Source organism: Semicossyphus pulcher, unplaced genomic scaffold (genome assembly GCF_022749685.1).
Source record: "Semicossyphus pulcher isolate SPU_LCO1_2020_fin unplaced genomic scaffold, fSemPul1.0.p SCAF_9, whole genome shotgun sequence".
Taxonomy (NCBI): Eukaryota; Metazoa; Chordata; class Actinopteri; order Labriformes; family Labridae; genus Semicossyphus; species Semicossyphus pulcher.
The window spans coordinates 19,472,005-19,499,822 of NW_027211770.1; the positions used below are offsets into that span (position 1 = coordinate 19,472,005).

A 27,818-nucleotide genomic window follows, 5' to 3' on the forward strand; every position below is an offset into this window, starting at 1 on the left:
TAATGTAAAGTTAGCTAACGTCATCTAGTCTCTGAAATGCTTTAATTCAGCACTTAGTAGTTTAAGTGCTTACTAGCTCATGTAAAGTTAGCTAACGTCATGTAGTCTCTGAAATGCTTTAATTCAGCACTTAGTAGTTTAAGTGCTTACTAGCTCATGTAAAGTTAGCTATCGTCATGTAGTCTCTGAAATGCTTGAATTCAAGCACTTTCTAGTTAAAGTATTTACTAGCTAATGTAATGTTTGCTAATGTAATGTAATCTTAGAAGTAGAACTTTCAACAAGCACTTTCTTAAAATGTATTTACTATGAAATGTTAGGCTGTCGTTCTCGTTCCTCCTCTTCACTATCAAAGTGGAAAAAGCTGACCAAAAAAAGCTGATACGTGGGTGAACAAAGAGAATATTGTATAGTCAGTTCCTTCTTTCATTGAAATTGATCTTTGACATTGTCCGGTCAATTAAAATCTATTAAAATACAGCTCATTATACCAACTACAATTCCTTCTTTTATATTCTCTCCCTCTGTTGTTTTTTTCTTACACATGAGCAAGCACAGTACAGATGTGACAGCTCTACACGAGCAGTAGCGTACAGTAAGTGGACACTACAAGTGTATGTGTGAGAAGTGGAGACACATAGAAACAGGGAGCTTAGGGACTTTAAGTGGTTACTGCATTAGGTCTGCAGAAGGATCCTCACTTTACCACTTGATGTGTAAGTGGGTTTGCTGTTCGTGTGTCGTGATGTGGGTGCGACAACTGCAGGCACACATTGCAGTGGCCCTTTGATAACAAAACTGCATCCTACACATTTGCTGTTTTGTATGACTTCAGTTTGCTTCTCCTCTGAGCAAACGGCTCTGCATGAGCTGTCGAAACCGAGCAGGTGGACGACTGAGTCACCGCAGGAGGAGGAGAGTATCTTAGATTTATTACCTGTGCTGAATTGCCTCGCTCAGCTGTGTTAGGCAGCAGCCCCGGCACTCACACGAAGAAAAATAGCTCAGTGGGCCATTGAAAAGCATTGTGAACTGCCCTGCCTGGACATACTGTAGAGTGAACAGGTTTAAAGCCAGATTAATAGCTTTGGGTTTTGAGGTTTGATTACATCCGTGCCAAGACACCAATTAGCCAAATTCAACTGTCATAAAGCGTTAGCATTATTTCATAGTCAATCATTTCAAAAGGGAAGGTTTGCCAACATCCTTCACATAAATTCTGTTAAGGACACCCATTGCCAAATCAGAATATATGTCCAGTCACCCCTAAATGCTGCTCTAAGTACAGTTTAGCAGCTGCAGCGGCCCGGGGGAGGGGGAGGAGGGGGTTTCACTGCTCTTCTCCTCTCCTCTCCGCCTCCCCTTCTTCCTCTCTCATTAATGACCAATCAGTTAAAAACTTTATCGACTCCTATTTGCCGTCTCAGCACATTTTCCCCTCCCTCCTCTGTTCCTCTCAACCATGCAACCACCTTGTGCTCTCTTTCGATCCGCTTCCTCTCCGTCTCTGCTCCTCTGCATAGCCCCTCCTTCCATCTCTTATCCCCTCTTTATTGCTGTGCTTCATTACACCCCCGTCTCCCCTTTCCTCTCTTCTCTTATGCTGTCTCCTTGATTCCTTCCGTCCTTTGTCTCTGCGTCCTTCATGAACTTCGATTGCAGGAAGGCAGGTCGGAGAATAGAACTCTTGATGAATGTCCACAGAGTACAAAAGATGAGACCGTTTATTCGTCAATGTTAACAGCTCAGTCTGTCACAACCTATTGGTGTTCGAGTGTCCAACACATCTGAGAAATGTTTCGCATGAATTCAAAGCCAGGGTTATAGATATTTTTTTAGTGTTTTGCCCTGTGTGAGTGTGCAGTCGAGTGAAGGATGCTGTGGTGTGTGAAAGCCTTGTGAAATGACCTCTGATTTCTCTTATCTCTCTTTCACACAGTACTCAGAAACAAGCATTATCCAAACGTCGCGGCAGAGCTGTGATGTCATTGCGAATATCAATGTTATAAAGAAGGGAATGATGAAGGTAAAAAAGAATGGTATGTGGCTATGATTTTACTGCCTAACAGTTATCAGTGCAATTTAACACGAAGCGAAAATGAGTGTTAAAGGTGCTGCATAAATGAATCACCAATGCACTCACTCCTTTATATGAATGTTCAGGCTGTTTTATTGTGATGAAGATTCTTCTTTTTCTGCGTTTTTATCCCTGAAATTAGTTTTTAGAAGAGAGAAAGTACTGAAAACATTCTGACAACATTTTGGGAAAACAAATGAATGTAAAATAAACTCTTGGAGATCAACCCCTTAGTGGTAATGAAGTGTATTCATTATATTCAGGAGACTGTGGTTTATATTGTCTGTAAACCACGTATGAGTTTCCTCTGATGATCAACGGAGGACAGTGACAGTGAACAGAAAAGTCTTGATGTTTGAAGCTTGATGTAAGTCTGAAAGAGTAAACTGTGATGTGAATCCTGCATGACTTCCAAGGATCATCTTACATGCGGCACATTGGTGGAGTTTTTCAAAGATCATGATGACGCTGCACCCCAAGGCAGCAGTACAAACACTTTATAACAAATTTCAATAAACTCATGCTTTCCCTTTAGGATTCTCATTCACAGAAACTCTTCATTTCTCGTGTCACTGTTTAAAAAAATCCTGATGATTTTAATTCACAAACAATCCTCTCTATTCCAACAAACATTTGATGCTCTGATGAAGGTTTCGGTTGATATGAATTCAACAAAATAATGAATTAATGAGATGATTCTTTCACTTTTTCGTGTCTCGGCTTCAGGGATGAATAAACACACATCAAACTGCAAAAAGAGTGAACAGTACATGATCAGTTTTTCTCTCTCATAAATCTTTTCAAGTCAAGAGAAAAAACTACAGCGTAAAGTTTCTGAATCATCACCACTCCAGCCTTCTGAACAGGAACTATTTGCTGTTGCATATCCCAGTGTATTTAACAGCAATTGTGCTTCCAACAAACCCTCATCCGTATTATCCCTTCACATCTCCGACTCTCTTTGTTTTCTGTCCGTCAGAGGAAATCTTTCGACAGTGCTTCTCCGAAGTTGGGTGCAGCCATGAGAATGGCGATGGTGCAGATGATGTTGAAAACGCTGAACCCCACCAGGAACAGGCGGTCGATGACGGCCGCAGCAAACTGCCACTGCTCCGCCAGACTGAGCTGCCGGTCCTGCTCTCTGACACGTTCCACCAAAAACTGCACCTCTGAGAGAAGAGCCTGCAGCTGGTTGTCCACAGCAATGGATCGGATCATGCCGCTGTGGGCGTGTGCAGCAGCTGATCTCCCTGATGCAGCCGCAGCATCCAGGCCGCAGGGGCCGGAGGACATGGTGGACGGGTCGGGGTCTGGGGACACTGGAGTTTCCTGTGGGGGGCTCCCAAACTTTCGACATGGGAGATGGTGATGAATAGGTGTATCTCCAGCTGCTCCTCCTCCTCCTCCTCCTCCTGCTGCTCCTTCTCCTTCTCCTCCACCTAGTCCGCTGTTAACCCTCCCGTGACTCGTGGTTCTGCTCCTCTGAACTGGATCCAGCTCTGCAGAGGCCTGGAAGCTCTGGAAGCCCATGTAAAGGAGGTGACCGTTGGGCTGTGGATGTGGGTTGGAGATAGGGTTAGGGAGTACGACAGCCTGAGAGCCAGGTCGGTGGGGTTGCGGGTGGTTAAGCTGAGCCAGGCTGGCCTGCAGGGAGTTTAGGCTCTGGGGGAGGACGGAGGGCAGCGGTGTGTGGATGGTGGTGGTGGTTGTGGTGGTGGTAGGAGAGGACAGGGTTTTGCTCTGGTAATCCGTCTGGCTGTTGGAAAGAGTCGGCTCGGCTCCCTCTCCCGGACGCTTCATCCGCAGGAACCAAGGGACCCACTGCAGCAGAACCAAGTGCACCTGACACACATGGACACACACACTGATGAGAAAATGAAAGAACACAGATGTACATTTTCATACTGTGGTGGCAATTTGATCAATAATGACTTTCAAATTAGAGGATGACATTTCCAGATTCAGCAGACCTGTGGTCTCACAGTGAAGAGCAAATACTGTCTGCTGTGTTTCTTCTTTATACACAAGAGTGAACATGCAACGAGAGGCTGTCACAGGACTGTCACAGATGGATAACTCCTCTGTTCTTCTGACCTCAGCTCCTGTAATCTCAAGTCAGTATGTAAAGAAACTGAGTGTGGCGAGAACTTTTCATCTGTCGGTTAGTTTGACACAAAAAGATCAAGCAGTTGTATTACACATCTTGTATTACATTAAACCTCCAGCTTTAAATCTTGGTACGGCTTTTTACCCACTAAGCTTGTTCTTTGATTTTATCTCTCTTAAGAAACTTGACCTTGGATAAAGTCAGGGGAAATCTTATACAAGCCGGTTTTCGTCAAATCTTCACATTATTGCAATTCACTCTTCATCTGTGATTAAAACTCCTTCGACAAGCTGCACAACTCAGCCCCAAGGCTTTTTAATGGACCTAGAAGATTGAACAATATTGCTTCTGTTTCAGCTTCTTTACACCGGCTGTCTCTCTGTTCATTTTAGAGTTAATGAACACATTTTACTTGTTACTTTAAAAGCACTGCATGAGCAGCACTACGCTGTATAACTGACCTATTAAATCCTTATGGGCTTTCACATAATCTGAGACCCTGGAGCAGTGACCTTTTGGCCACAGAGTCTAGTATAAAGACCGGGGCCATCAAGGTTGTTCTGTTAAGAACCTTGATGAGAGCCTGCCTTAAAAATCCACTTAGCTGAATATGTGACCTCTTTTAAATTGCTAAGATAAGATACGGTAAGGTACGATACGATACAGTACGATATTATATGATACGATACGATACGATACAATATTATACGATACGATACGATACGATATTATATGATACGATACGATACGATACGGTACGGTACGGTAAGGTAAGGTAAGGTACGATACGACATGATACGATACGATACGTTACGTTACGGTACAATACGGTAAGGTAAGATAAGGTACGATACGATACAATACGATACGGCAAGGTAAGGTACGATACCATACTATACGGTACGATACAGTAAGGTAAGGTAAGGTACGATACGATACTATACGGTACGATAAGGTACGGTACGGTAAGGTAAGGTAAGGTAAGGTACGATACGATATGATACAATACGATACGGCAAGGTAAGGTACGATACGATACTATATGGTACGATACGATACTATACGGTACGATACGGTAAGGTAAGGTAAGGTACGATACGATACTATACGATACTATACGGTATGATACGGTAAGGTAAGGTAAGGTAAGGTATGGTACGATACGATACGATACGATACAATACGATACGGAACGATGCGATACGGAACGATGCGATACGATACGATACGATACGATACGATAAGATGATAAGATAAGATACGCTACGATACAGTACGGTATGGTAAGGTACGATACGATATGATACGATACGATACTATACGGTACGATACGGTACGATACGGTACGATACGGTACGATACTGTACGATGCGATACGATACGATGACAATGAATGACAATACAAACAAAATCAAAATGGAAACCACAAATGACAAATATTGCACATGCTCCTCATAACACACAACAATAAGTGAAAGAGATAAGAACACAATATAGCTGTTGCACAACCCCCACAGCCTCAGGAAGCACTATTCAAAATTGTGATTGAGGTTGGCACAATATGGTTATGTTATAATTGAAAACTCACCCAGCGTGGCATGTGTCCACTGTTGGGATTGTGGTGATGGAACTGGAGGACGATGACTGTGGCTACCACGGACATCCCGACGATCACCATTGTGCTGGCGAAGTACTGACCTGAGACAGACAGGAGGGGAAAACACTTCAGTCATAAGGGTTTGTACAGTGTGTATGCCATAAACAATGCCCAAAACCATCAAAAACCTCATGTAGAGCCACATCTGCATAGAGTAAAAGAAACTGACCTATCAGGGGGACAGAATCTGAAGTGGCCGGCATAATCTCTGCAACCATCAGCATGAAGACAGTCAGAGAAAGCAGAACGGTGATGCCTGCAGGCAGACACAAGACACCAGGGAGAGGATGGTAGCAGAGGAACAGAAGAGAGAATCCGTAAGAGAAGAAAGTACATTTTGAGGAGTGTTATATTATTTGGTATGTCGCACTTGACTTCTCGCCTCGATCGTTTGTCTTTGTGACACCCAGAGGAAAACTCGTTCGATTTTTTTAGCCTTCCTCATCTTTTCTTTCGCTTGTTCTGTTTTTGTCCTCTTCATGTCTCTTCATACTGCCATCTCCGCCCTCCTGACAAAAACACTGCATTGCTGATTGTAACTTTTCCAGTAATATTTACAGAGAGATTGTAAGAGAAACACGGGAAGGAAAACATGAGGAATGTGCAGCAAGAAATATCTTTTATCGTACGGCTCCTGTTTTCCATTTTCTCATATTCTCCCTTTCGATATGTAACACCATCCCTCAGCCCTCTTCCTCTCCTCTTAATATTCCTCACCCAGGCTGATCTTCTCCCCCGAGTTGGCAGGGAGCAGGAAGACCAGCAGGGTCATGGAGGAGAGAAGCACACAGGGGATGAGGAGATTGAGAGCGTAAAATAATGTCCTCCTTCTTAAAGTCACCACAAAGGTAATGTCGGGGTACGGCTCTGCACAGCAGTCGTAGAAAACTTCATGGCGACCTCCAGGGACCTCTGAGGGGACGGGGGAGAGAGACACTGGGTCATTATAACGCAGAAAACAATAATATACGGTATATTACAAATATATTTTGGTAGCAACATGAACTATACTGTGAGTGCATGAAGTATAAAATCCATGCTTAGAGTGTATTGCTGCTGTAGATTCAGTTTCATCCATTTATAAAGCACACTCCAACTTACTGCACATCTTTATAAAAATGTAATATATCTTCTCTGGTCAAATTCAGAACAGCTTGGCTGCACTGTTAAGCAAACACTGTCTGTCATCCAGGGTCTCGACAACCCGTCTTACCCAGCAGATCCCACTCTCCGTTGGACATGTACCCTGACAAGTCTGCCTCCTTCATCTGGATGTCCAGCAGCCAGCCGTCAAACGTCCAGGAGCCGAACTTCAGCTCACAGCGCTGGATGTCAAAGGGAAACCACCGCACATCCACGTTACATGTGCTGATGAATATTCCTAGAAAACCAGAGGGGCAAAAAAAACAGAGAATATCAAAGTGGAGTGAAGTCATCCCGAGATGTAATGGGAATTTGATTAAAGATGTTGTTTTGCGCAGCCATCTGGAAGTAAGTGATGAGGAATATATTTGATTGCAGAAAACATTCTTAGATTAATTTGCTGCAGCATTAGTAAAACTGTGTGTCTGCAGAATGACTGAAGAGGTAGTTTTTACTCGGAGGACGTGATGCTGATTTTTAAAAACCTACCTGGAGGCAGATACTCACAGAAGCCACTGGAGTTTACCAGCACATTGGTCTTAAAGGTGGCGTCGAACTTATCATGAGCGCTGAAGGAGAGTAACACAGTGACATGAGAGAGTTTAGCGCTCAGCGGCTGCAGCACTGGGTGTATGTGTGTTTGTTTCTATGCTGCATACCTGTTGTAAAGCAAAATGTCAGGCGTCCAGACCTGATCGGGAGTGAAACGCAGGTTTTTAACTCCAGGATACTCGGACTGGTTCCACTGGAGGTAGTGGTCGTACCACTGCTGGGAAACACAAGAACAACCATGGTTTTAGAAATGTACAAAAACATAAAGACACTAATAGACACATGACTAACATTGTCATTCTCATTTCTATTTTGTACTTTTACAATTGTTTTTTCCCATACAAACTACATCTTTTGTCTGTCTCAAATTGCTAAAGGTTGTAAAGACATCCATCCATCTATTTTTTCCCTGCTTATCTGGGGTCAGGTCACAGTGGCAGCAGGTTAGCCCAGATGTCCATCTCCCTATTAACATTTTCCAGCTCTTCCTGGGGGATCCAGAGGCATTCCCAGGCCAGGTGGGATATATAATCCATAACCAGCGCCTGGAAAACCTCCACAGAGAGTCGCCCAGGAGGTATCATAATCAGATGGATACGAAAGAGTAGCAGCTTTACTCAGGATGTCTGAGCTCCTTACCCTATCTCTAAGCCTGCTTGTAAAGCCTTTAAGGTCAAATTGAACATTTGAGCCACATACTGTAATAAGATTAACTGGACGGAGAAACATATCCTCACAGATTCTTATCAAATTCATAATAAGGTCATAGTTTTGGCAGAAGGATAAATGAGTCTGCACTGATGTCCAAATGTCTCCAAATATCAGCCTGCTGAGGTGTCCATAATCATGACGCTGAAATTCATCATCTGGGACGGTTCGGTTTAGCTGATCTTGCAAAAGATGTGCCGCATAAAAAAAAGATTTTGCTCTACAAAGATCAATATGACTTTATTAAAGTTAATCGCTGTACTCACCATCTGCAGCCAGGCATTAGTGGTGATGATCTGGTTCTTTTCATCCTGGCAGAACACAAAACAGAGAAGAAGAAGAGGAAGAAGGTGATTGAATGATTTAAAATAATGAAATAATCATATCAATAGAGGTATTGGTTGTGTAATGATGAGCTTACTCTCTGGTTTAAAGCTATAATAAGTAGGATTTTCATAGAAAAATCAAATAAAACTTTTATAAATAAAATATAATATAAATCATCACTTTTGGACCTCTGTACGTGTGTGTTGGTGAGTGTGTGTGCAGACCCTTGTGAGACCCTTCCCTCTGCATCTATTCTGTTGTTTTGCTTTACACGGGACGTTTTCAGGAGGGGCGCTGTTGTGGTTCCCTGAGCCAATCACAGCGTATAGGTGAGTGTGGGAGTGGTTCAAATTAGCAACTGGGCCCCATTCAGACCGGCGAACATGGCGGAAGAGCGATGCAGAGAAGGCCTTCTTTCTGTTGGACAGGCAGGTGCCTCAAACAGGGTAGGACAAGCTAACCGGCGGAAAGCATGCTAGCGCAAAGATAACCGTGATGCTGTGGGTGGGCACGTTCTCGCACGAGAGAGTGGTGACGAAGAGCCCAGGAGGAGGGGCCCAGTTTCTTGTGATTTTCTCTTTAGTTCCTTTATGTGAAAGGTAAATAATCAATAATATGATATTTAGCTTTGGCAAAAATCTAATTATAACTTGCTTGCCAATAAAGTTTTTTGAATTGAATGACAAAAAGATCCCTTACTAACACCTTAGGTGATGACAGAGAAAATCTACAGTCTGTTAACATCTTTATTGTATGTATACGAGCCATGTCTGCCATGCGTACCACATCCATGACCTGCATCAGAGTAAAGGAGAACTGAACAGTGAGAGCCTGGGAGTCGTTGGCCACCGGCCTCTCCATGGGGTTGTAGTCTCTCAGCAGCTCCCTGAGCAGAAAGCGCTGGTGAGGACCCTGCACTGACACTGAAGAGGAATGGGGAAGGGATGACAACATGGGAAAGTCAAATCACAGAAGATCAAAGGGAGAAGTGACAAACACAAAGATGTGTCAGGGAGAAAGCACTGAACAGAAGAACTGTGTTATTACAAAGACAGAGGGATAGTGTGAGATTGAAGGCAAGGTGAATACAAGAGAAGGAAAAAGAAATGGAGGGAGAGTGGACACGCTCCATTGGAGGTAAAACAAAAAGTGGGCTTTTAGGGGAATCTGAAAAGGTCATGTTTTAAAGATGGAGTTACTCTTTGAGGAGCACAGACACATATAGCAGAGGGGATGGCACAGGACAAGAAAAGGGAACACAGAGCAATAAGAGGACAGAAGAGAGAGGGTAGAGCAGCGGATCCAACTCCTCCTAATCAATTATGTCTCTGATTGATCACCAGCAGACAGTCGGACTCCTTCCACAGCCGTAAAGACGTCAGTTCCATTCTATGCAGGAAATAGTGCGGCCATTAAACACTGAAACACCCTAGACAGACACACACAGCACTCACGACAATGAGAGCGGGCAACTGTCTCTCTTTGCCCGAGAACTCCTTCTTTGATTCACTCTTGGTTCATTCTGCACAAGGCAAGCACTTTGATGTGGAGGGAGCTATCATTGGTGGGTAGAAGAGGCGCACAGGATGAGTTTAAAAACTACTGTGCACTTTAAATAGCTGCAGAAAGCCTGCTCTGTAGCCAAACAGCTTTTTACAGTGTAAACAACTTCATAAATCATATGCAGGGAAAGAAAGGTCCATGATTAATGCACTTAGTGCTCAGTGTCAAATCTATATTCACTAACTGGAGCTTAATTATCATCAATATGGCTCTACAGATGGTATAACTCAGATTAATTGCCCCTAGTTTAATGTCCAGTCATAGTAAATTACCCAGCAGCCTCATAATCACCTTTCTCTTTCTATCAGCGCGTCCATCCATCTATGTATCTATGTACATATCCATCTATCCATCTATCTGTAGTTAATATGATATATTTTATATTTTGGTCGCCTATTATTCAAATAAATGTTCAATCTGGCTGCACAGAAACAGACGCTCCCTGTGCCTCGCTAAGCGAATATGTGCACAGTTATTCGGAGCAGAGTTCTCAGCTGCACAAGCATGCAAGAGCACACATAGTATATTCAGCACATGCAGAAAACACACACACTTGTTCGAGCACTGATACCAATGAAAGTCACTCACCCTGTAGCAGAGTCGAAAGTATCAACAGCCAAAGAGCCACAGCCTGCCACATACTGCATTCCTCTGTACTGACAGTGAAAGTGAGGAAGATGGAGAAATAAGGAGAGAAGAAGGGGGAGGATTTTTTAAAAAAGGAGGGAGAGGTGGCGATCGGGCTCAGAAGAGGAAAAGAGAAAACAAGTGGAGAGAGTGTGATACCAGCAGTGGCAGAGACGGAAAAAAGGAGGAGGGGAGGCAGAGGGAGAGCAGGAGAGACAGAGTGGGTGAGAGATGCAGTGAAATGAATACTCCTCTGAAGAGGGAGACGCTGCGTGTTGGAGTCACCCTTCATGCTTCTCTGCTCAATGATCGTTCCCGCTTACTTTCTGATATGCACTTATCTGTCACCACATCAGTCAGCCTCTGTCATTGAACGGTGGACGTACTCACTGTTGCAGGTTATTGCCTCCCTTCTTGGTTGGTGATGATCAATAGAGGGACATTTGGGGACATCTATGGATCTAATTTATGGAGTAATATAGTAGCAGTAATCATGGTCTAATAAACTCAAAGATTCAAGAGGAATTATAGAGAGCAAAAAATCAATGTCCTCTGGAAAAAAACAGTGACCTACAAGGAAACATGTAACTCTTCTTAACCAGCTGAACACATACGACAGCATTCATGAGTTTTATATTAGTCGGCCGCTCTCTAATTTACACCAGCCTGTAATGTTTGAAGCTGCTTTGCTTTCAGCTTGGTGAGTCTGGCTTCAGTACATTTAAAGACAAATGGTGACACCCACTGGATATGTTGGTAAATTGCAAAACCTCCCTCATAATATAAATGCAGAACCCATCGTGTGATGCTCAACAACTTTCAGGATCATTTTGTTCTTAACTATTGTAAAATATTGTAAAAAAAAAAGAAAAATAATATGTTGTTCTATTATACATTTGAAATATTATATATAACTGAATTTTTTGGGGGGGGGGGGGGGGGTCATCTTTTAGGGGGATGGAAGGTTTAGTGGGGAATTTATATATGCAAATAGCCGTTAATCTCATATTTAATGTAATTATATTGTTGTTTTCCGAACATGTAGGTCTCCAAATTGAAATATCCATTTCCAAGTACAATTCACCTAAAATGATAGAAAGGAATAGTTGGTTTCTTGTCATGAATTACCCTGTTATCCTGAAACATCTTGTTCTCTCAAGATAACATAACTATTTTGAGACATATTAGCTTTAAAATAATAATGGGACGCACCGTTCTTCTTGGCCTTGGTCTCTGTTAGGCTACTGTTTTCTGTTTTGGGATATTAACATATTTACACTTCAGAGAAACACTTACCCTTTCAAAGTTGGTTTTGTAGATTGTAAAACTTTTGTCATTGAATATTGCTGTTAGAGTAAAAAATATAACAAACTAATTTAATCTGTACTTGGGTAAAAAATAATAATAATACGCTAAATGGCCCACAACCTGTTTAGGGTATAAAAAAAACTCTTTCCAACAACACAAATGTATAACTTTGGTTAAAGCACATCGCAGTAAAACGGTGAAATTTAACAGAATGAAGGCCGCACCGTAAAGCTCTTTCACCTATAATGCTAGGCTACAACGTGCGAAGAGCACATCAGAAAAATATTTGAACCTTGCCGATAAATCAGCGTCATCAACATGCGACGTGTAGCTTGTTTGTGTTGGTCGCAGACAAATCGCGTCACTTCTTCCCGCACCAGTTCTTTGATTGTTTGTATCACTGCATTAAAATATTGCACAGCAACAAGAGCTCGCCGAGGTGAAGCGCTGCGAGTACAGGTAACCAATGAAAGCTATTATTTTTTCATCATCATTTTTATGGCTTAGATGAAATGTAGTATGAGGGCAGACAGGGAATTGGCTGTGCTGCAGGCGGTAGTTGGAAATGGTGCAGTGCCAGTGCGGTGGTACTGCTGCCAGTGAGGAGCTAGCAGGCTAACTGCCGTTAGCCGAAGGAGGGACGATGTTCAGTTGGTTGCTGTGTGCTGCACACTTCGCCCTTTAATGTGGCATTATTGTAACACACCCAGACAGTTAAAAAACAGTGTCGTAGTGGTTTTAATGAAATTCAACATTACGTCTTACCTGTAGCTGTTAAAGTTATAGCTTGATGTACCTTCAAAGAATAATCGTTGGCTTCTTGTGCTCTTTCAAACTCTGCGTCAAGCGAAACAAAAAAGGGAAACAGCGAGGACTTTCATCTGTTGTCCTACAAGTGACAAAATCTCCTAAAATAATCTTACTTGTTTCGACATTTGTAATAGAGTCTATCCATCTTTTTTAACTCAAAGATAGATTTATTCAAAGCATCAAATCACCTGTATGTTACTTGCAAGAGGAAGGGTGACTTCAGAGGGAATAATCGGTTTTATTTTGGTTAAGGCGCTCAGACATCCTGTCAAACTTTTACCACATTGTGAATTTGAGTCTTAGTCCAGATGAATTTATCAATGATACAGAATATAAAACTATTTGACTGTTTATATATCCTATTGCTATGCAACCAATATTTTGTAAATCATCTTTGTACATGTGTGTCACAGAGATAATATAATCGACTTTTAATTGAATTAAACGGATTGAATGAAATTTAACTCAAATTTGATTTAATTAAAATAACAAATACATAATTTATCATTCCGGTCATTCTACATAAATGTTTGCCATGATTGAAACATTTATGGTAAGAAATCACTCTGATGTAAAGTTAGACTTTGATGTAGCCGTATCTTTACATTTCAATAAGTAAATACAGCACTATTGTTGGATCCGCGTGTGAAAGGAGGAGATACTATTCTTTCAGGGACATCATGTTTCTGTGCTACTCGTGTATATAATAGTGACCTTTAACTTATAGTACTCTTACGTTATTTTTCCCCCCACCGAGTCACGATCCTGATACAAGATCCTAACGTTTTGCTGTGATATTTGTATCTCCCAAAATGTATTACATTACTATCAGTCTACTTCATTCCGTTTTATTTTTAATGTGAGAATCCGATCTGAGCACGTCTCCTCTGCCGCGGTGTACTGTACACAGCACGAGAGGATGTCCTTGTCGCTCCACAGTAACACGGGCACGTTGAAGGTTTGAGCAAGGGTCACAGAGAGACCTTGGTAAGCATGGACATCAAAAGACAGCAGCAGTGGAAAAGCTTTTCATTACTTTTTATACTTTGTAGACACGACCTATATTTATGTCAGTGCATCAGTCAGTCTACCCTCGCTGCGCCGCTGTGCTCTGAGTCACGTGACCAATAATGGAAACCTAACTTTGTTTTAGAATAGAAAACGAAACTTACTCCGTCTCTTTTGCACCCTGTTTCCCTTTTCTTCCACAGCTCATACTGTGAATTTGTCCTTACCTTTTGTGGTGTATCATCTATGTGACGCGTGTTTACAGCACTGCATGCAACATTTATAAGCGAGCGACATCTCAGGTGTTTTTGTGGAAGCTGCCAAAAGGACCTAACTCATCCAAAGAGGAAGACCCTGCGCGTAGGAAAGCATTTTAGCCGTTTCACAGTCTAAACAGCAGGATAGTTCCCCAATCTACTCCGCGCTTACTTTAATTGGTTACTGTACGACTCGTGTCTTCAAAGTTTGTACTTTGAATTTTCTTGTGTCTCGGTTTTAATCGTCTATGAAAGCTACAGGAGCACCAACATTTTACCATCAAATCTATTTCACCTCTGCCACTCTCATTTCAGCAACTCTAGGTGAGATCTAAAACCCTCTGTGAGTCCTTTGTGCCCTGTGCTACAAGTACACGTGGTGTGTTGCGTTTGGATTTATGTGCCATGAGTTTGGAACATATACAAGGTTTAATTTCTGGACAAGGAGTCACTTTGAACATCAAACTGTGCATTTTCAGTATTTAGCTGTGTCTTGACGTGTTAGGAAACAGTTTAGTCATCAGTTGTCAGATGGGTTGTCTTTCATAAGCATGTCTGAACAGGTTCCGGCAGCATAATGACGGTAGATTCTAAAACACACAGTGACGTCATTTCGGCTGTCAACTGTTGCCTTGCATGAGGGTCAAGATGAGTCAGCTCCGGCCCCGTCTGGCCCCTGGGATGTCGGCCTTGTCCGCCCCCATTACCATGATGAACCAACACTGTGGTGTTCTCTATTAACGTGTCGGCATTAAAGCCTGCTCAGCTCTATGTGACAGACCAGTGATGCTGACTGGACCAGAGGGGCTGAAACCTGACTCAGTATAGGGTGTCTTCTTGTTTTCAGTCCCACTGATATAGACATTGTTGAGTGTTGTCACATATGACACTTGACGCAGAATCAATGTTTGTTGTACAAAAGAAGGATATTGGGATTCTGGACTATGCAGCTTGGGATCTATATTCCGACTCTTAAATGTTTCTATGCGTTTTGTTTTTATAGAAAGAAATAAACCCAGCTCTGCAAATCCTTCTCATTAAAGTCAGAACTGTCAGCTAGCATTTGCATGCTTGTCCGTCCCCAGCTCATCACTGACGGACAGCCCTTCAATGTTCTCGTGTCCTTGGAACTGTCCTTTTTGTCTGCACCAGTGTCTCACTTTCCCTCTCCGCTATGGATCCAGATCCAGCAATAATTTGTAAGGCCAGAAATAAAACAGAATAGTCACAAGAAGATCTGAATTATTAATCACCATCCTTTTACCCCGGGATTAAGTTTCAGTGTGACTGGGAGGGACAATATGTCACCCTGCGGTATCCTTGCAGGTTATAATCTGAAGATATTCACAGAAAAGTTTACGGTGTTGGCGTGTTTGAGCCTATCCTTCACACATCTTCATTTTTTCATTGTCGGGTAATTTATTGTCTACTATATTTATTATCCTGCATTTTAGGAAGGCAGGGATCAAGTTAAAAATGGTGTCCTTGTAGCTGACATAGAAAGACTTATCCAAGGACACTTGAGCAATTTGGAGGCTTGCCAGAGGAGCTGAACTTGTGTTATTGGCTAGAACAAGCGTTTCTCTGGCCCTCCTGGTTGCCGCTTATGTTTCCTCCATTCGGTTATCTTCTTCTTATTTATTTCAGTTTTTAAAGTTTTCCTGACGTTAATTTTTGTTTGTATTTCAGGTGCTCTCAATGTGCAATTGACCTGCCCTGACCCTCCGTCAGGGTCTGCGGTTTGTGCTGGACGACGTACACTCACACTGAGCTGCACAATCAGCTGCACCGGCCCCCTTAGCGCTCAACCCCTGCGCTATGAGCAGAGGTAGAGGAGGGCCTTCCAAAGACCACTACCACAGGCAGCCTCCGCCCAACCTCCAGGCCAAGGACAATTATAACAGGCCTGGCCTGGCCTCCCTCTACCCTAGACCTGGCCCACAGCAGAGCCCATATCCGAGTTATTATCACAGCCCTGGGCGTCCCATAGGTCCCATACAGCCCCCAGCTCCTTCACTCATCCCCTCTGCTCCACCCATACCAGGCCACAATAAAGGGGCCCCTGTAACAGTGCCTTTCAACAGCTCGCATAATCCGAACTACAGTCCCAGTCCTGGTCCCAATTCCTTTAAGGACCAACAGGTTGAATTCTTGAGAGGACACAGCTCTGAGGCGCCACAGTTCAGAGCTAGTCCACGTGGAGGTGGAGGGGTACCCGGGAGGGCTCCTGGTTTCTCATACCAGCCCCAATCAACCTACAGTCGATATCCAAACCCCAACAGCAGCCCTAGAGGTAGAGGGGGGTATATTCCAAACCAGAGTTTTGTATACCCACCCAGTGGAAGAGTCCCGCGAGGCTTCCCAGGTCCTGGATACCAAAATCCAAACAAGTACTCCAACAGACAGCGGTACGTCCAAACAGACTCTCTTTGTGACGATTTCCAGGGTTTGTCCCTTCAGCGAGAGAGGTCCAACAGAGCAGGAGAACGGTTTGACAGACATTCTTCATCCAGCAGCTCGGGGAGTCTGAGCTCTACTAAAGGTAACATCACTCTCACTCCTGACATCCAGGACCAGGTACACAGGGCTTTGGCTGCTTTGCATCCAAGTGAGAATATTTCTGCAAAATCTTTAGCCAAAAAGCTGCATCTGCCCAAATCGGTAGTCAACAAGGGTCTCTACTCTTTGGAGCGCTCACATAAAGCCTCTAAGCAAGGACTTCTCCCCCCTGAGTGGACTCTTTACAGAGAACCTCTCAGAGGTGAGGAAGATCACTCAAACTCTAAAGCACAGAGTCCACCTTCCCATCTGCATGTAAGCTCAGAACAACGTCTAAAACCTGAAGCCGAGGTCGAGCCTAAATCAGACGCAGCGGAAAATAGGGAACAAGCCAAAGAAGACAACTCTGACAAAGAATCCAGTTGTTCTAACTTCTCCTCTGTAGATTCATCCGACTCTGAAGAATCACAATCAAGAGCTAAAGGTCAGCACCAGGAGAAACGGCATCCCGGCACTGCCAGCTCCCCGGATCAGGATCTGAATCTTCCCATCATGGCGGACCAGAAGGAGCTGGTTCTGCGGCACCTCCTGCTTTCAAGGAAGGCAACTGCTCTCGTCATAGCCAAGAATCTGGGACTTAGGAGCGCTAATAAGGTCAATCCCACCCTCTACGCCCTGGAGAAGCAAGGTGAAGTCGTTAAGAACAGAGAAGTCAACCCTCCCACCTGGGAGCTCTCTAATCACCGAAGAGAGAGGATGGAGAGGAGCCTGAAAGCTGCACAGACCAACCCAGCCGAGGCGCTTCAGATGGTAGTAGATAATGAGAAGGGAGGAGGGTCCATCTTGTCATCATCACCACCACAGACAATACCAGGCCTGGAGCCACTGCCGCTTCCAGAGGGCTGGATGCCTGAGCAGAGTAATAGTGAAGCGGTAGGTAAACTTATGCTTTGTATTTCAGCTAAGGTCACCAGCCTTGGACTTCTACCCTGATGCCATTAACCCTTTTTATCTCCGCTGTTCACCTTTCAGTCACGACCCTCCCGGCCACCTACCTCATGTCAAGAAGAAGAAACCAGCGAGGGTCAGTGGGCGACCGACGACATCCCAGAGTTCCTCAACGCCATTCGCAGAGAGACAGACGCTGAGAAACTGGCAGCAGAGCAGGCCAACGCCGTGGGAACCGTAGCCGTGTCACTGGCTGCTCCGCCTCCACAAAACCTGTGGGCCAAATTACAGGAGGTGAGGCTGAAGAACCCCGTCAGCGGCCTCATGGAGTACGCCCAGTATCTGGGCCAGAACTGCGAGTTTCTGCTCCTCGACCAGTCAGGACCCTCTCACGACCCGAGGTTAGTCACAGGTTATATTTTTTTGAATGTAACGTTTTAATGGATACAAGGGGGGAAAGAAAATAATGAGTCATGTCTGTCTTTGTATTCATGCTGGAAAAACACGGCCAACACTAACTTTACTATCCACATTAAAAACAGCATTTAGTCAATATAATTTTAACACATTAATTAAGTTAAACTTAGTTTATCAGTTTACTTGCTTTTATTAAAAATTAATCAGATCAGTTCAACGTAGATTTAAGGTTTTGACTGTAGTAATATACTGAACACAGGGTCCAAAATTAGCACCCGCCGCTCCCCAAATTCGGGTTCAAATCTAATTTGGCGACTAAAATAAGTGAGGTCGGACGCCAGGGGCGGCTGCTCCCATCACTACAAAACACAGTCTAAATTGTTGACAAAGTTTCGTTTCGCAACGACTCTGCACGCTGCTGGTGTGTGACGGGGATCAATTGTATCGCAACCCTTTAATTGACCCTTGCTGAGCACCATCGCCGTGCTCACGCTTCCGTTATGTAGCTCGCGCAGGGCTCTCGTGCGTTACACTTGAAATACACGCCTGACATTTACCAGGTTACACAGAGCAGCTGTTAGAATAAGTACACAATCAAAGTATATTACTCAAAATTATACTAGTGCTACTGTAAGTTCAGTACTGAAGTACATGTTTCTCACTTTATATCTTACAGCATTTTTATGGCCGGTAAATTTAAAAATACCGCCAATGGCAGGTAAAGCTGATCCTAACTGGGCACATTTTCATGTAACTTGGTGGAAGGGTAAAACATGGTCCAAGGAGGAACCCATTAAATTCTGGAGCATATCCTGATCTAACTCATGAAGACACAATAGTATTGAAAAAGTAAAATGTACAGTGTTTGAAATGCATCCAGATGAATACTGTGGTTCTGCTAGACTGGACGATTAGCCTTTGCTAAAGTTTGCGCCGTCAGGGTGCCCTTCTAATTTCATTATGTGATGTGCATCATTTTTTCTTGGTTGTTCCACAAGCATGTTTGTCACCCTGCGGATCTACAGATCTAGATCTGCCTAAATGAAGACCTATGATGCTCCTGATTTAGAATTAATTTATTTGGCTTGTTACGCAACACAGTAGTCTGGGAAAATTGTAGCTGCTCAATGTTTCATGTATTGGCAGATCGCTGTCTCATCTATATGTTTTCTCTCTCTCTGTTAGATTTCGTATGCAGGTGATGCTCAACGGGAGGCTGTTTCCTGTCGCAGAAGCTTCCAGTAAGAAGGTTGCAAAAAAGGATGCTGCTGCAGCCACTCTGCGCATTCTAATCGGGGAGATGCAAGGAGGGACGAGCACGGGGGACGTGGGAAGTACTGCCAGTATGGACCAAGTAATGGATCTACTCCCAGATACCAGTGTAAGTTTGTGTTAAACGTGCAGAACTGAGCCCCAATTAGCCAACTGAAGATTTGATTTAAGTCTTGCTTTAGACACCTGAGATTGCTCCTGCTCTTTACGTGAGAAGAAAGCACTACATTTAATGCACCAGAGCAGAGAGTGTAAACAGCAAAGTGTCAATATAAATCAGTCAAGTTAAGTGGGAGAGGCCAACATATTGGTGAAGATTGAGAATAAATAAGAACTATTTTATTCAAACATGCTGTCACCAAAAATAAATGTGTCTCCTCCACTCTACCAGGGGCCAGCTGAAGGCACGGGGGAGATCTGTGGGAGTGGCAGTGTGGAGGGGATGACTGAGGGACCTCGCCAGCCGCTGTCGCGCTCTCTGCCTGGTGGGAAGAATCCGGTGTCTGTCCTGATGGAGTACAGCCAGCGCAGCGGGAACCCCATCGAATTTATCATCACTGGGCAGGCAGGCCCACCACATGACCCAAGGTACTGGCTGCTTCACCTCCCTCTGAATCTGTCCTTTTGGATTTTGTTCTCCCCCACGCTGCAACTTTCTTTGTGGTCGTATATTTTCTCCCCAGGAAAGCAGTTAATCAGCTATTTCTGGTTAATCTATCCCCAGAGCTGAAGTCAGCTGACAGAGATACAATACCATCTCTGTCCATCCACTCTGTGCCCCTCTTTCTGTTTGAAGTCCCTTTAGGCCTCAGACTGGGACATACAATACATATTTTTGTTTAGAAAACGCAGCTAGCATCTGTCTGGCTCACCAGGACGCTGAAGGTTAACTTGACAAAGTTTGTTCTCGCCATTGATCTCAGTTGCAACACTCTCTCGTCCTAACTCTCCTTTCCAACCCCTTCCTGTTCAGGTTCATGTACAGGGTGAAGGTCGGAGAGAGCTTGTTTCCAGAGGCCTCCGCTCCAAGCAAGAAGGCAGCCCGCCAGCTGGCAGCAGAGGAGGCTGTAAAAGAATTAATGGCAGACGGGAGACTGCAGCTCAACAAGGTGAGGAGTGAGAATCGGTGAAGAGGTTTGCACTTCAGAGAAACAACAGGCCACTCTGACACAAAGAAAGGATTTTATACCCTCTGTTCTGTTTGCTCGGTGCCATTCACATCTCTGTTTCTCTCTTTTCCAGCCTCAGCTGCCCCTGGGCTCTTCCAGCGATAGCGACGGCAGTGGTTCTGGAACCGCATGCCCCTCTTTGCCCCCTCTAACCGCAGACGAGTTGCGAGCAGCACATGAGGCAGGGGTCGGGGACCTCATCAACCACCTGAACAACAATGCAGTGTCGGGGCTTCTGGAGTATGCTCGAGCCCGCGGCTTTGCTGCTGAGATCCGACTGGTGGGCCAATCTGGGCCACCACATGAGCCTAAGTATGTTGGTAGTGCAATCATTCGCAAAACACACAATATTAAGTAGGCACTGGTTAAATAAATGTGTTACTATTAACACTTGGCACGCCCAGAAAATGCTCCCATTTGTTTGTCGACTTTACCTTTCTCTCTCTTGCCTCTCTCAGGTTCACTTACCAAGCTAAGCTGGGCGGGCGCTGGTTCCCTCCAGTCTGTGCGTCAAACAAGAAGCAGGGAAAACAGGAAGCAGCAGATGCCGCTCTCCGGGTTCTGATTGGAGAGGCTGAGAGGGCCGCGCGCACCGGGGAGCTTATCCCAGCTGAGGTACTGACTTTCCTGAAAACCTGAACATGCACCGACAGCAAACGAGCTTTCTCTGACACAACATGGGGATAAGGCCGTGTGTAACGGGATTAGAGAAACAGCAGTGACATAGCAAGAGATTTTGCTTACCTCATTAGCTGTGTTAAAAGATTTAGCATTAGCTCTGTTTAAGTAAACGCCTTTGTGTTGTAACTAACCACTTTAGGTGAGCTTACTGATTCAGCTGTCTCTTTTCTCTGGGAATATTTAGCTTTGTAGCAGTTAGAAGAAATGGTGGCAAACATTTCACAGTCTCAGGCTACGAGACATCCTTGCTAAGCTAGTTTTCTGTGTTTGCACAGAATTTCAGATCCCACTGAATATTCAATAATTCTATTTTGCCTGCCCTGTCGTCCATACGTCCCTCTCTCTAGCTTCCAGTGAGTGGCAGCACTTTGCACGACCAGATAGCCATGTTGAGTCACCAGCGCTTCAACGCCCTGACCACACGTATCCAGCACAGCCTTCTGGGACGCAAGATTCTGGCCACCATCATCATGCGGAGGGGAGAAGGCCTGGGGACTGTTGTCAGCCTGGGAACTGGTATATAAATGACTTTAAGCATGAAACCTTTGAAGTAAAGCGTGCTGGTTATAACACAGGAGTGTGTTGCTGCATTTCTGCACGATGTGAGGAACAGAAGTAGGTCACTGCAGGACCGAGAGGCGTTGCATTGTTTTGATGTTTGACATTGAATGTGTTTGTCTTGTTTTTTCTCTCTGTCAGGAAACCGCTGTGTTAAAGGGGAGGAGCTGAGCCTTAAAGGGGACACTGTTAACGATTGCCATGCTGAAATCATCTCCAGACGAGGATTTGTTCGGTAGAAATAGATCCCGCACTTTATCAATGTTTCTCTCCCAGTTCTAAAAATACCTCGTCTCTCAGACCCAGTCTGCTGGACTTTATTTAAAAGTCATCATTTCATTTCCTCTCAGGTTTCTGTACAGCGAGCTGCTCAAGCACTTCGACGGCACAGAAGATAGTATATTTGAGCCAGCGGAGAAAAACAAACTGCAAATCAAATCTGACATAACCTTTCACCTCTACATCAGGTGAGAGCGTCAGCTGTTGTCTTTCTTCTTGTCCTCCTCTTCCTGTCCATTACTCAGATACATCAATGCTTCATGTTTGGATCAATACGATGCTTTCTCCTCTGAACTGTCATTGAGGTGCGGGTCATATCAATACCTCACGTCTCTCCTTTCTCTCGCGTCAATAGCACGGCACCTTGCGGGGATGGTGCTCTGTTTGACAAGTCGTGCAGTGAGTCAGGGGACGACATCGAGGGCCACCAGCCTCTGTTTGAGAATAACAAACAGGGCAAGCTCCGCACCAAGGTGGAAAACGGTGAGAGACGACACTGACACACACACCTCTTTGTAAATATGCAGCACTTGAAAGCAAATTACTGAACCTCCTGCACAAGTGTGAAAGACTTGTGAACTCTGTCTGCGTGTTGCTGCTTGTACCAGGCGAGGGCACCATCCCAGTGGAGTCGAGTGCCATTGTGCCCACATGGGACGGCATCCAGCACGGGGAGAGGCTGCGAACCATGAGCTGCAGTGACAAAATCCTGCGCTGGAACGTGTTGGGTCTGCAGGGGGCGCTGCTCACCCATTTCCTACATCCCATCTACCTGAAGTCCATCACACTTGGTAAAACTTTCCCCTTCTTCAGAACAGATAATCAGTCATCAGCGAATTTAGAAGAATTCCCATTTTTCCGGTTGCTTTAATGAGTTTTTCTCCGTCCTGTCTGTGCTGTCGTGATCCGGCAGGCTATCTGTACAGCCACGGGCACCTGACGCGAGCCGTCTGCTGTCGGCTGGCCAGAGACGGTGAGGCGTTCACCCAAAGTCTCCCTCCTCCCTTCATGCTGAACCACCCAGAGGTAACCACACACGTTTAGGCAGTGTGACATCAAGACATTAATCAGGAGTATTGAGGTCATCTCACTAAATTAATAAATTAAGCTGCCAACACTCCTATTAGTGCCTGAACAACTGTTTCTTCACTGCTCGTCCTTTAATTCGGCTCATCCATCAATTACCAAAAAGCAGGTAAGGTCACTGTCGCGCCGCTTGGCGAAGGAAACGGCTGGCAGTGAAACAAAATCCAGCTTGTTCTTTTGTTTTAGCCGTTTTAACTCTTTCTCTGATTTCACTTACACATCAGTGGAATTGGTTTTATCTGCCGTCCCTAATCGACACGTCACACTGACACAAGCATTACAGAACTCATTTTGCACGCTCGGCTCGGAATCGCTGACTCACGCCGAGGGGCTAAATTAGCCTGATTGAACAAAATATGCTCTGTTTTTCCTCCCCTCCCCTCCTCCCTCACCACCTGGCTGGACCACAGGTGGGCCGGGTGAGTGTGTACGACTCCACCCGTCACACTGGCAAGACCAAGGAGTCCAGCGTGAACTGGAGCTTTCCAGACCAGCACAGTGTGGAGGTGCTGGACGGGACCAAAGGCAAACTGGACGGGTGTGTAACTAAACCCTTTTACTCCTGATAGCAGCACAGTGTTTATTAGTATCTTCTGTTATTGTCTGTTTACCTGCTTATTATTTAAGGGGGGTCACAGAGTTTTGTCTTTCTCTAGCGGCTAACAAACTCTTTGTAGAATTCAATCACAGACTCACAACAGTTCTTTGCCTCAGCAGAGACTTTAATTGATTTACCCAGCAGCTCAGTTTGAAATGTGATTTTAATATTTCTTCTGTTTGAGTTATGGATCACTGTGACATCGATCGAACACTGTATCATTGTGTATCCCAATCATTTCTTCCCTCCAGGAACAAACTGAGCGTCTCCAGAGTGTCCAAGTCCAACCTGTTCACCCTCTTCCGCTCTCTGTGCCAGCGGTGCGGCCGCACCGACCTCCTCACCCTGCCGTCGTACTCCCACGCAAAGATGTCGGCCATGTCCTTCCAGCTAGCCAAGCAGCAGTTCTTCCGAGCTCTCAGCGTTCACGGTTACGGCGCCTGGATCGGCAAGCCGCTGGAGGAGAAGAGCTTCGAGGCGGGAGAGGGAACTGGGAACAATGGAGGGAGTTTATCTGTCGGGTACGGCAGCAGTAGAAACGGAGGCGCAATGGAGTACAAGCAAGAGGAGGCGTAGAACGCTGCGGGATGCTTTATTAACAAATACTAAAAATATGCAGTGGGAAAAAGCACAAGCAGGGACAGATTGAAAGTGTGGATCTGATGGAAAAAGGACAATCAAACAAAGTGTAGTCAGTGGCAGGAACTGTGACCTCTGATGGAACGTGGTTAGAGGCTGCAGATCACGAGTGGAAAAGGACAGAAGCGGGGGCGAAGCCTGAAGGATGAAGCGCGGTCACAGAGAGCTGTCGGGGATGTACAGAATAAGATGAAACACTACATGACAAAGGAATTAGTAAATCAACGTGCTGCAAATCAGTTACTGTGTGTGTCAGCTTCCTTCATCCTGTTTATAACTGGGTTGGTTTCAAAATGTCGTGTTGTTTTTTCGGCGTATGCTGCCATTGTTTTCTCCCTCTTCCACTTCATATGTGAACTCATTTCTGGACCCATTTGATTCGGCCTCTTCAGACCACTGTTTGCTGTCTAATTTAGCAACGAGAGCCCGAGTAGCTGACAAGTGCTGCTAATTGGCTTTCAACCTCGTAGCAGTGTTTGTATTTGTGATTTATGGTTCATTTAGACTTTAAGTCCTCTGCCTTCAAGTGCTTTTTGGTTTTTTTTCTGCTCTATTTTCTCCTGCATGGAAATCCAAGCAGCTGCTGTTGGGACAGCGAGCAGACGCAGAGGGACGCGCCCTGCAGGAGGCTTGCTCGCCCTCGGTTAATGTCACTTTGAAACGAGACGTAGCACAGTCCCAGCCTACATTACAACAGAAGAGGCTTTCACTGTACATAAGAAGAACATTTATGCAAACTGACTTTAACAAGAGACCAACCAAACATCCATTCTTTCAAGTTCAAGGCTTTTGCTCCTGTACACGCTTAAACCTTCAGTCAGGCCTCTGTCTGAGTCAGATTTAAACTTCCTGTACGCCCTCAGACATCCTTCATCCACATGTTGCCATGGTTTCCATTAGCATAGAACAGGTCAGCAGCTCCTTTGATCAGTCCCATAAACTCGCTGTGCTTTGTGCTTTTGTATACAATTACTGATGTCATGGCCTCTAAGAGTCACAATATTTCTTTAATATGTTGTCTTCTTGAGTGTTGTTCAATTTGTGTCCTTTTTTTTTTTCCCACTTCTGTCGATGAGTTCATCAGCAGCCGGCCATGCGAGAAAGTCCTGGGAAGTCTCAACTGTCCTGCCTGCAGCCTGCCTGCACACTGTTTTTTTTTACATCTTGATAAGAAATTGGCATTTTTAGGGTCTCTCGCATGGCCAGCTCCTGGGGACTGCTAAGGGAGGGCAGTTGTGTTTTTCCAAGGAGAGCGAGTACGCTGCTTTTGATTTGATTACATTGAGATGGATGGTGCAATATATACATCGGGTATATACATATACATGAACACACAGTTGCAAAGCGGGGTCCAAAAGCCTGAGTCCACTTCCAGAAATGGTTAGTCGAGTAATTCATTCTGAAAAATATTCCATAGAGGTTGTTTTATTTTTGTTTAGTTTAATACAGCGAGTGAAAGACAGTCAAGATTGTCCTAGAACTTGAAAGGAATCCAAACACTCCTTTAGGCACGTCACAGATGTGCTGTAATGTTACCTCTCACAGGTGTTCACTGTGTTTGTACCTTCAGTAAAAAGCCAAATAGGTGAGCACTCCTTCAAACGGTTTGGTGGAGCTTTGATGCGCACACAGAGCCATTGTTCTGCTGGAAAATCGGTTTCATTCCTCCGTAGAAATCAATGCCTGGTTCGCTCTTTTACTGCAGCTCTTCAAGTTCAAGTTTTATTTGAGGACTTTAAAATGCCTTCAGCAGTGATGAACACTATTGTTTGCCCCTTAATAAAGACTTACAAATATGTTATCGGGTTAACAGCATCAGCTGCAAGTTAAATTACACATAAAAAACATGCTGATAAAGCAAAACAGATTTTAGTTGTTGCTTTTATTTAGAGATTTCTTATTGTTATGAACGTGTGCTCCGTATGTTTCTCACTGAGCATCAAAAGAAGAATGCGTGTGCGTATTAGGGTTGCAGTTTTTAGTCACAAAAACATGCAGCTCTTGGTATCGGACTCAGACCTTTGGACCCCGCTGTATGCAAAAATGGGTGTTTGACTCTAATGCTGTATATACGTCTGTGTGTGTATGTATATGTATAAGTTTAATGTATATACTTTGTAAATCATCTACAATTGCTTTTCTAACGTTGTTTTAATTAAATGCAAAATGAATATGCTGTTTTATACCAATGACGTTTGGAGCGAGAAAAAAAAATTAAACAAGTAGCAATGTTCCGTGAAGAGACACGTGTCTGCTGATATCTGCTAATCTGTTTATTGTTTACTTACTTCTGCAGCCTCTTGCAGGTTCAGGTGTGATGGATTCAGGAGCTTTGATATTTTGGGGCCGGGGGAGGGATGTTTAAGATAAGATAGAATTATCCTGAAGGAAATTATAGAGCCAGATCGCTCCAAAAATACACAACAAATTAGAGAAATGCAAAAAAAACTAGTGAAAATATAAATGTTTCATCGTATCAGAGCTGCGTTGCCTCAACTTCTGACTCCAAATATGTTACAAAGCTTTGCTTGCTCTCACGCAGAAGCAAACAGACTCTCTAGGCTGGAGCTTTGAATGAGTTTGAGATGCTAATTTTAACAGCAGGGGCTCCTTTGTGCAATGAATTGTCTCCTTCATTTTCTCCAACCACCTGCAGAGAACTATTGCAATGCTCCAAAGGATCAGCAGATGGAAACATGTCCTCGCCTTTGGGTCTGGAGGCTGTGCGAATGTGAGTGCATGTGGAGAGCGGCTACAGGACAGCCTCAGATCCAGGCTCTTATAAAAACCATTTAAACTTTATATGATTCTACAAGTTTAAAGATATTCTGTTCTATTTTCTTCATTTTCAGGCATTTTCAGGCCTAATTTGGACACATTTTAGTCTGTCTAATTAAGTCTAAAGTCTTCAATAGACTCATTTAAGTTGAGGACATGTTTTGGTTTATGGTCCAAATTAATATCAGTGTAGTAAAGTCTAAATTTTAATCAATTTTATTGCCATTGCAGACAGTAAATACCAGTGCAATCAGGCAGCATCGTACTAAATGCAAACAGCATTAATCTGCATTTGGAGACATGTAAAGATGAACATGTCAAAAGGATAATGATTGTAGGAAGGGATGTGAGACACGCACATGTAAAGTAGACGATCAAAATAAAAAGGGAGCAGTGTGGTTGCAAATCTTCCAGTCGTGTTACGTGCTGTAACATCACAATGGTCGATCATGCTCCTCAGTGTTTCAGCTGTCCTGTCTGACAGTAACACAGAACATTTGAACGAGCCTTTTCATGAGCTGTTGCTTGGTGTGAAGTCTCACTGGGAACAAATAGTGATATTCAGCGTCTAAATCTGAATCAGCTCTGAGTAGTGTTAGATCCGGTCTCCAGCTCAGCTGCAATTGTCTCTGTCAGGGGGACAAGATGATGGCGGTAGCTAATATTGGCAGCCAATCAGAGTGGTGTCTGTTCTGCGTTTATTGTTAAAGCCCCCCAAAGAGCCTGTTTTATTAAGGGAGGGTCTGTAAA

At 44.2% G+C, this 27,818-nt stretch overlaps 2 protein-coding genes across 3 annotated transcripts; one reads left to right on the forward strand and one right to left on the reverse strand.

Moving 5' to 3' along the window:
* Nucleotides 1-2,646: 2,646 nt before the first annotated feature.
* Nucleotides 2,647-10,785, reverse strand: LOC138583811 (neuronal acetylcholine receptor subunit alpha-7-like). Its single transcript, XM_069655814.1, has 10 exons — nucleotides 10,723-10,785; nucleotides 9,355-9,494; nucleotides 8,511-8,555; nucleotides 7,644-7,753; nucleotides 7,474-7,553; nucleotides 7,055-7,222; nucleotides 6,559-6,753; nucleotides 6,011-6,097; nucleotides 5,773-5,882; nucleotides 2,647-3,919 (listed from the first exon to the last, which is right to left on the reverse strand). The coding sequence occupies exons 1-10, from the start codon at nucleotides 10,772-10,774 to the stop codon at nucleotides 3,053-3,055; spliced, it is 1,854 nt and encodes a 617-aa protein (XP_069511915.1). The 5' UTR covers nucleotides 10,775-10,785; the 3' UTR covers nucleotides 2,647-3,052.
* Nucleotides 10,786-12,455: 1,670 nt separating this feature from the next.
* adar (adenosine deaminase RNA specific) lies at nucleotides 12,456-26,523 on the forward strand. Of its 2 annotated transcripts, XM_069656682.1 has the most exons (17): nucleotides 12,456-12,528; nucleotides 15,834-16,686; nucleotides 17,089-17,576; nucleotides 17,676-17,992; nucleotides 19,194-19,389; nucleotides 19,672-19,868; nucleotides 20,254-20,389; nucleotides 20,523-20,761; nucleotides 20,908-21,064; nucleotides 21,478-21,646; nucleotides 21,830-21,923; nucleotides 22,039-22,155; nucleotides 22,323-22,450; nucleotides 22,576-22,758; nucleotides 22,881-22,993; nucleotides 23,464-23,591; nucleotides 23,903-26,523. In XM_069656682.1, the coding sequence occupies exons 2-17, from the start codon at nucleotides 15,963-15,965 to the stop codon at nucleotides 24,225-24,227; spliced, it is 3,711 nt and encodes a 1,236-aa protein (XP_069512783.1). In that variant the 5' UTR covers nucleotides 12,456-12,528; nucleotides 15,834-15,962; the 3' UTR covers nucleotides 24,228-26,523. The 2 variants fall into 2 exon arrangements, with proteins under 2 accessions (XP_069512783.1, XP_069512782.1); XM_069656681.1 differs by having other exon boundaries at nucleotides 15,834-17,576.
* The last annotated feature ends 1,295 nt before the right edge of the window (nucleotides 26,524-27,818 follow it).

Bases quoted from the DNA above. Each gene is read 5' to 3' on its own strand.
- adar (XM_069656681.1), top strand. From the start codon at position 15,963: ATGAGCAGAGGTAGAGGAGGGCCTTCCAAAGACCACTACCACAGGCAG. The intron at 17,993-19,193 runs GTTAGTCACAGG...TCTCTCTGTTAG, and splicing joins GGACCCTCTCACGACCCGAG to ATTTCGTATGCAGGTGATGC. The intron at 22,759-22,880 runs GTAAAACTTTCC...GTGATCCGGCAG, and splicing joins CCTGAAGTCCATCACACTTG to GCTATCTGTACAGCCACGGG.
- LOC138583811 (XM_069655814.1), bottom strand. From the start codon at position 10,774: ATGTGGCAGGCTGTGGCTCTTTGGCTGTTGATACTTTCGACTCTGCTA. The intron at 7,554-7,643 runs GTATGCAGCATA...ACTCTCCTTCAG, and splicing joins GACATTTTGCTTTACAACAG to CGCTCATGATAAGTTCGACG. The intron at 5,883-6,010 runs GTCAGTTTCTTT...TGTCTGTCTCAG, and splicing joins AGATTCTGTCCCCCTGATAG to GTCAGTACTTCGCCAGCACA.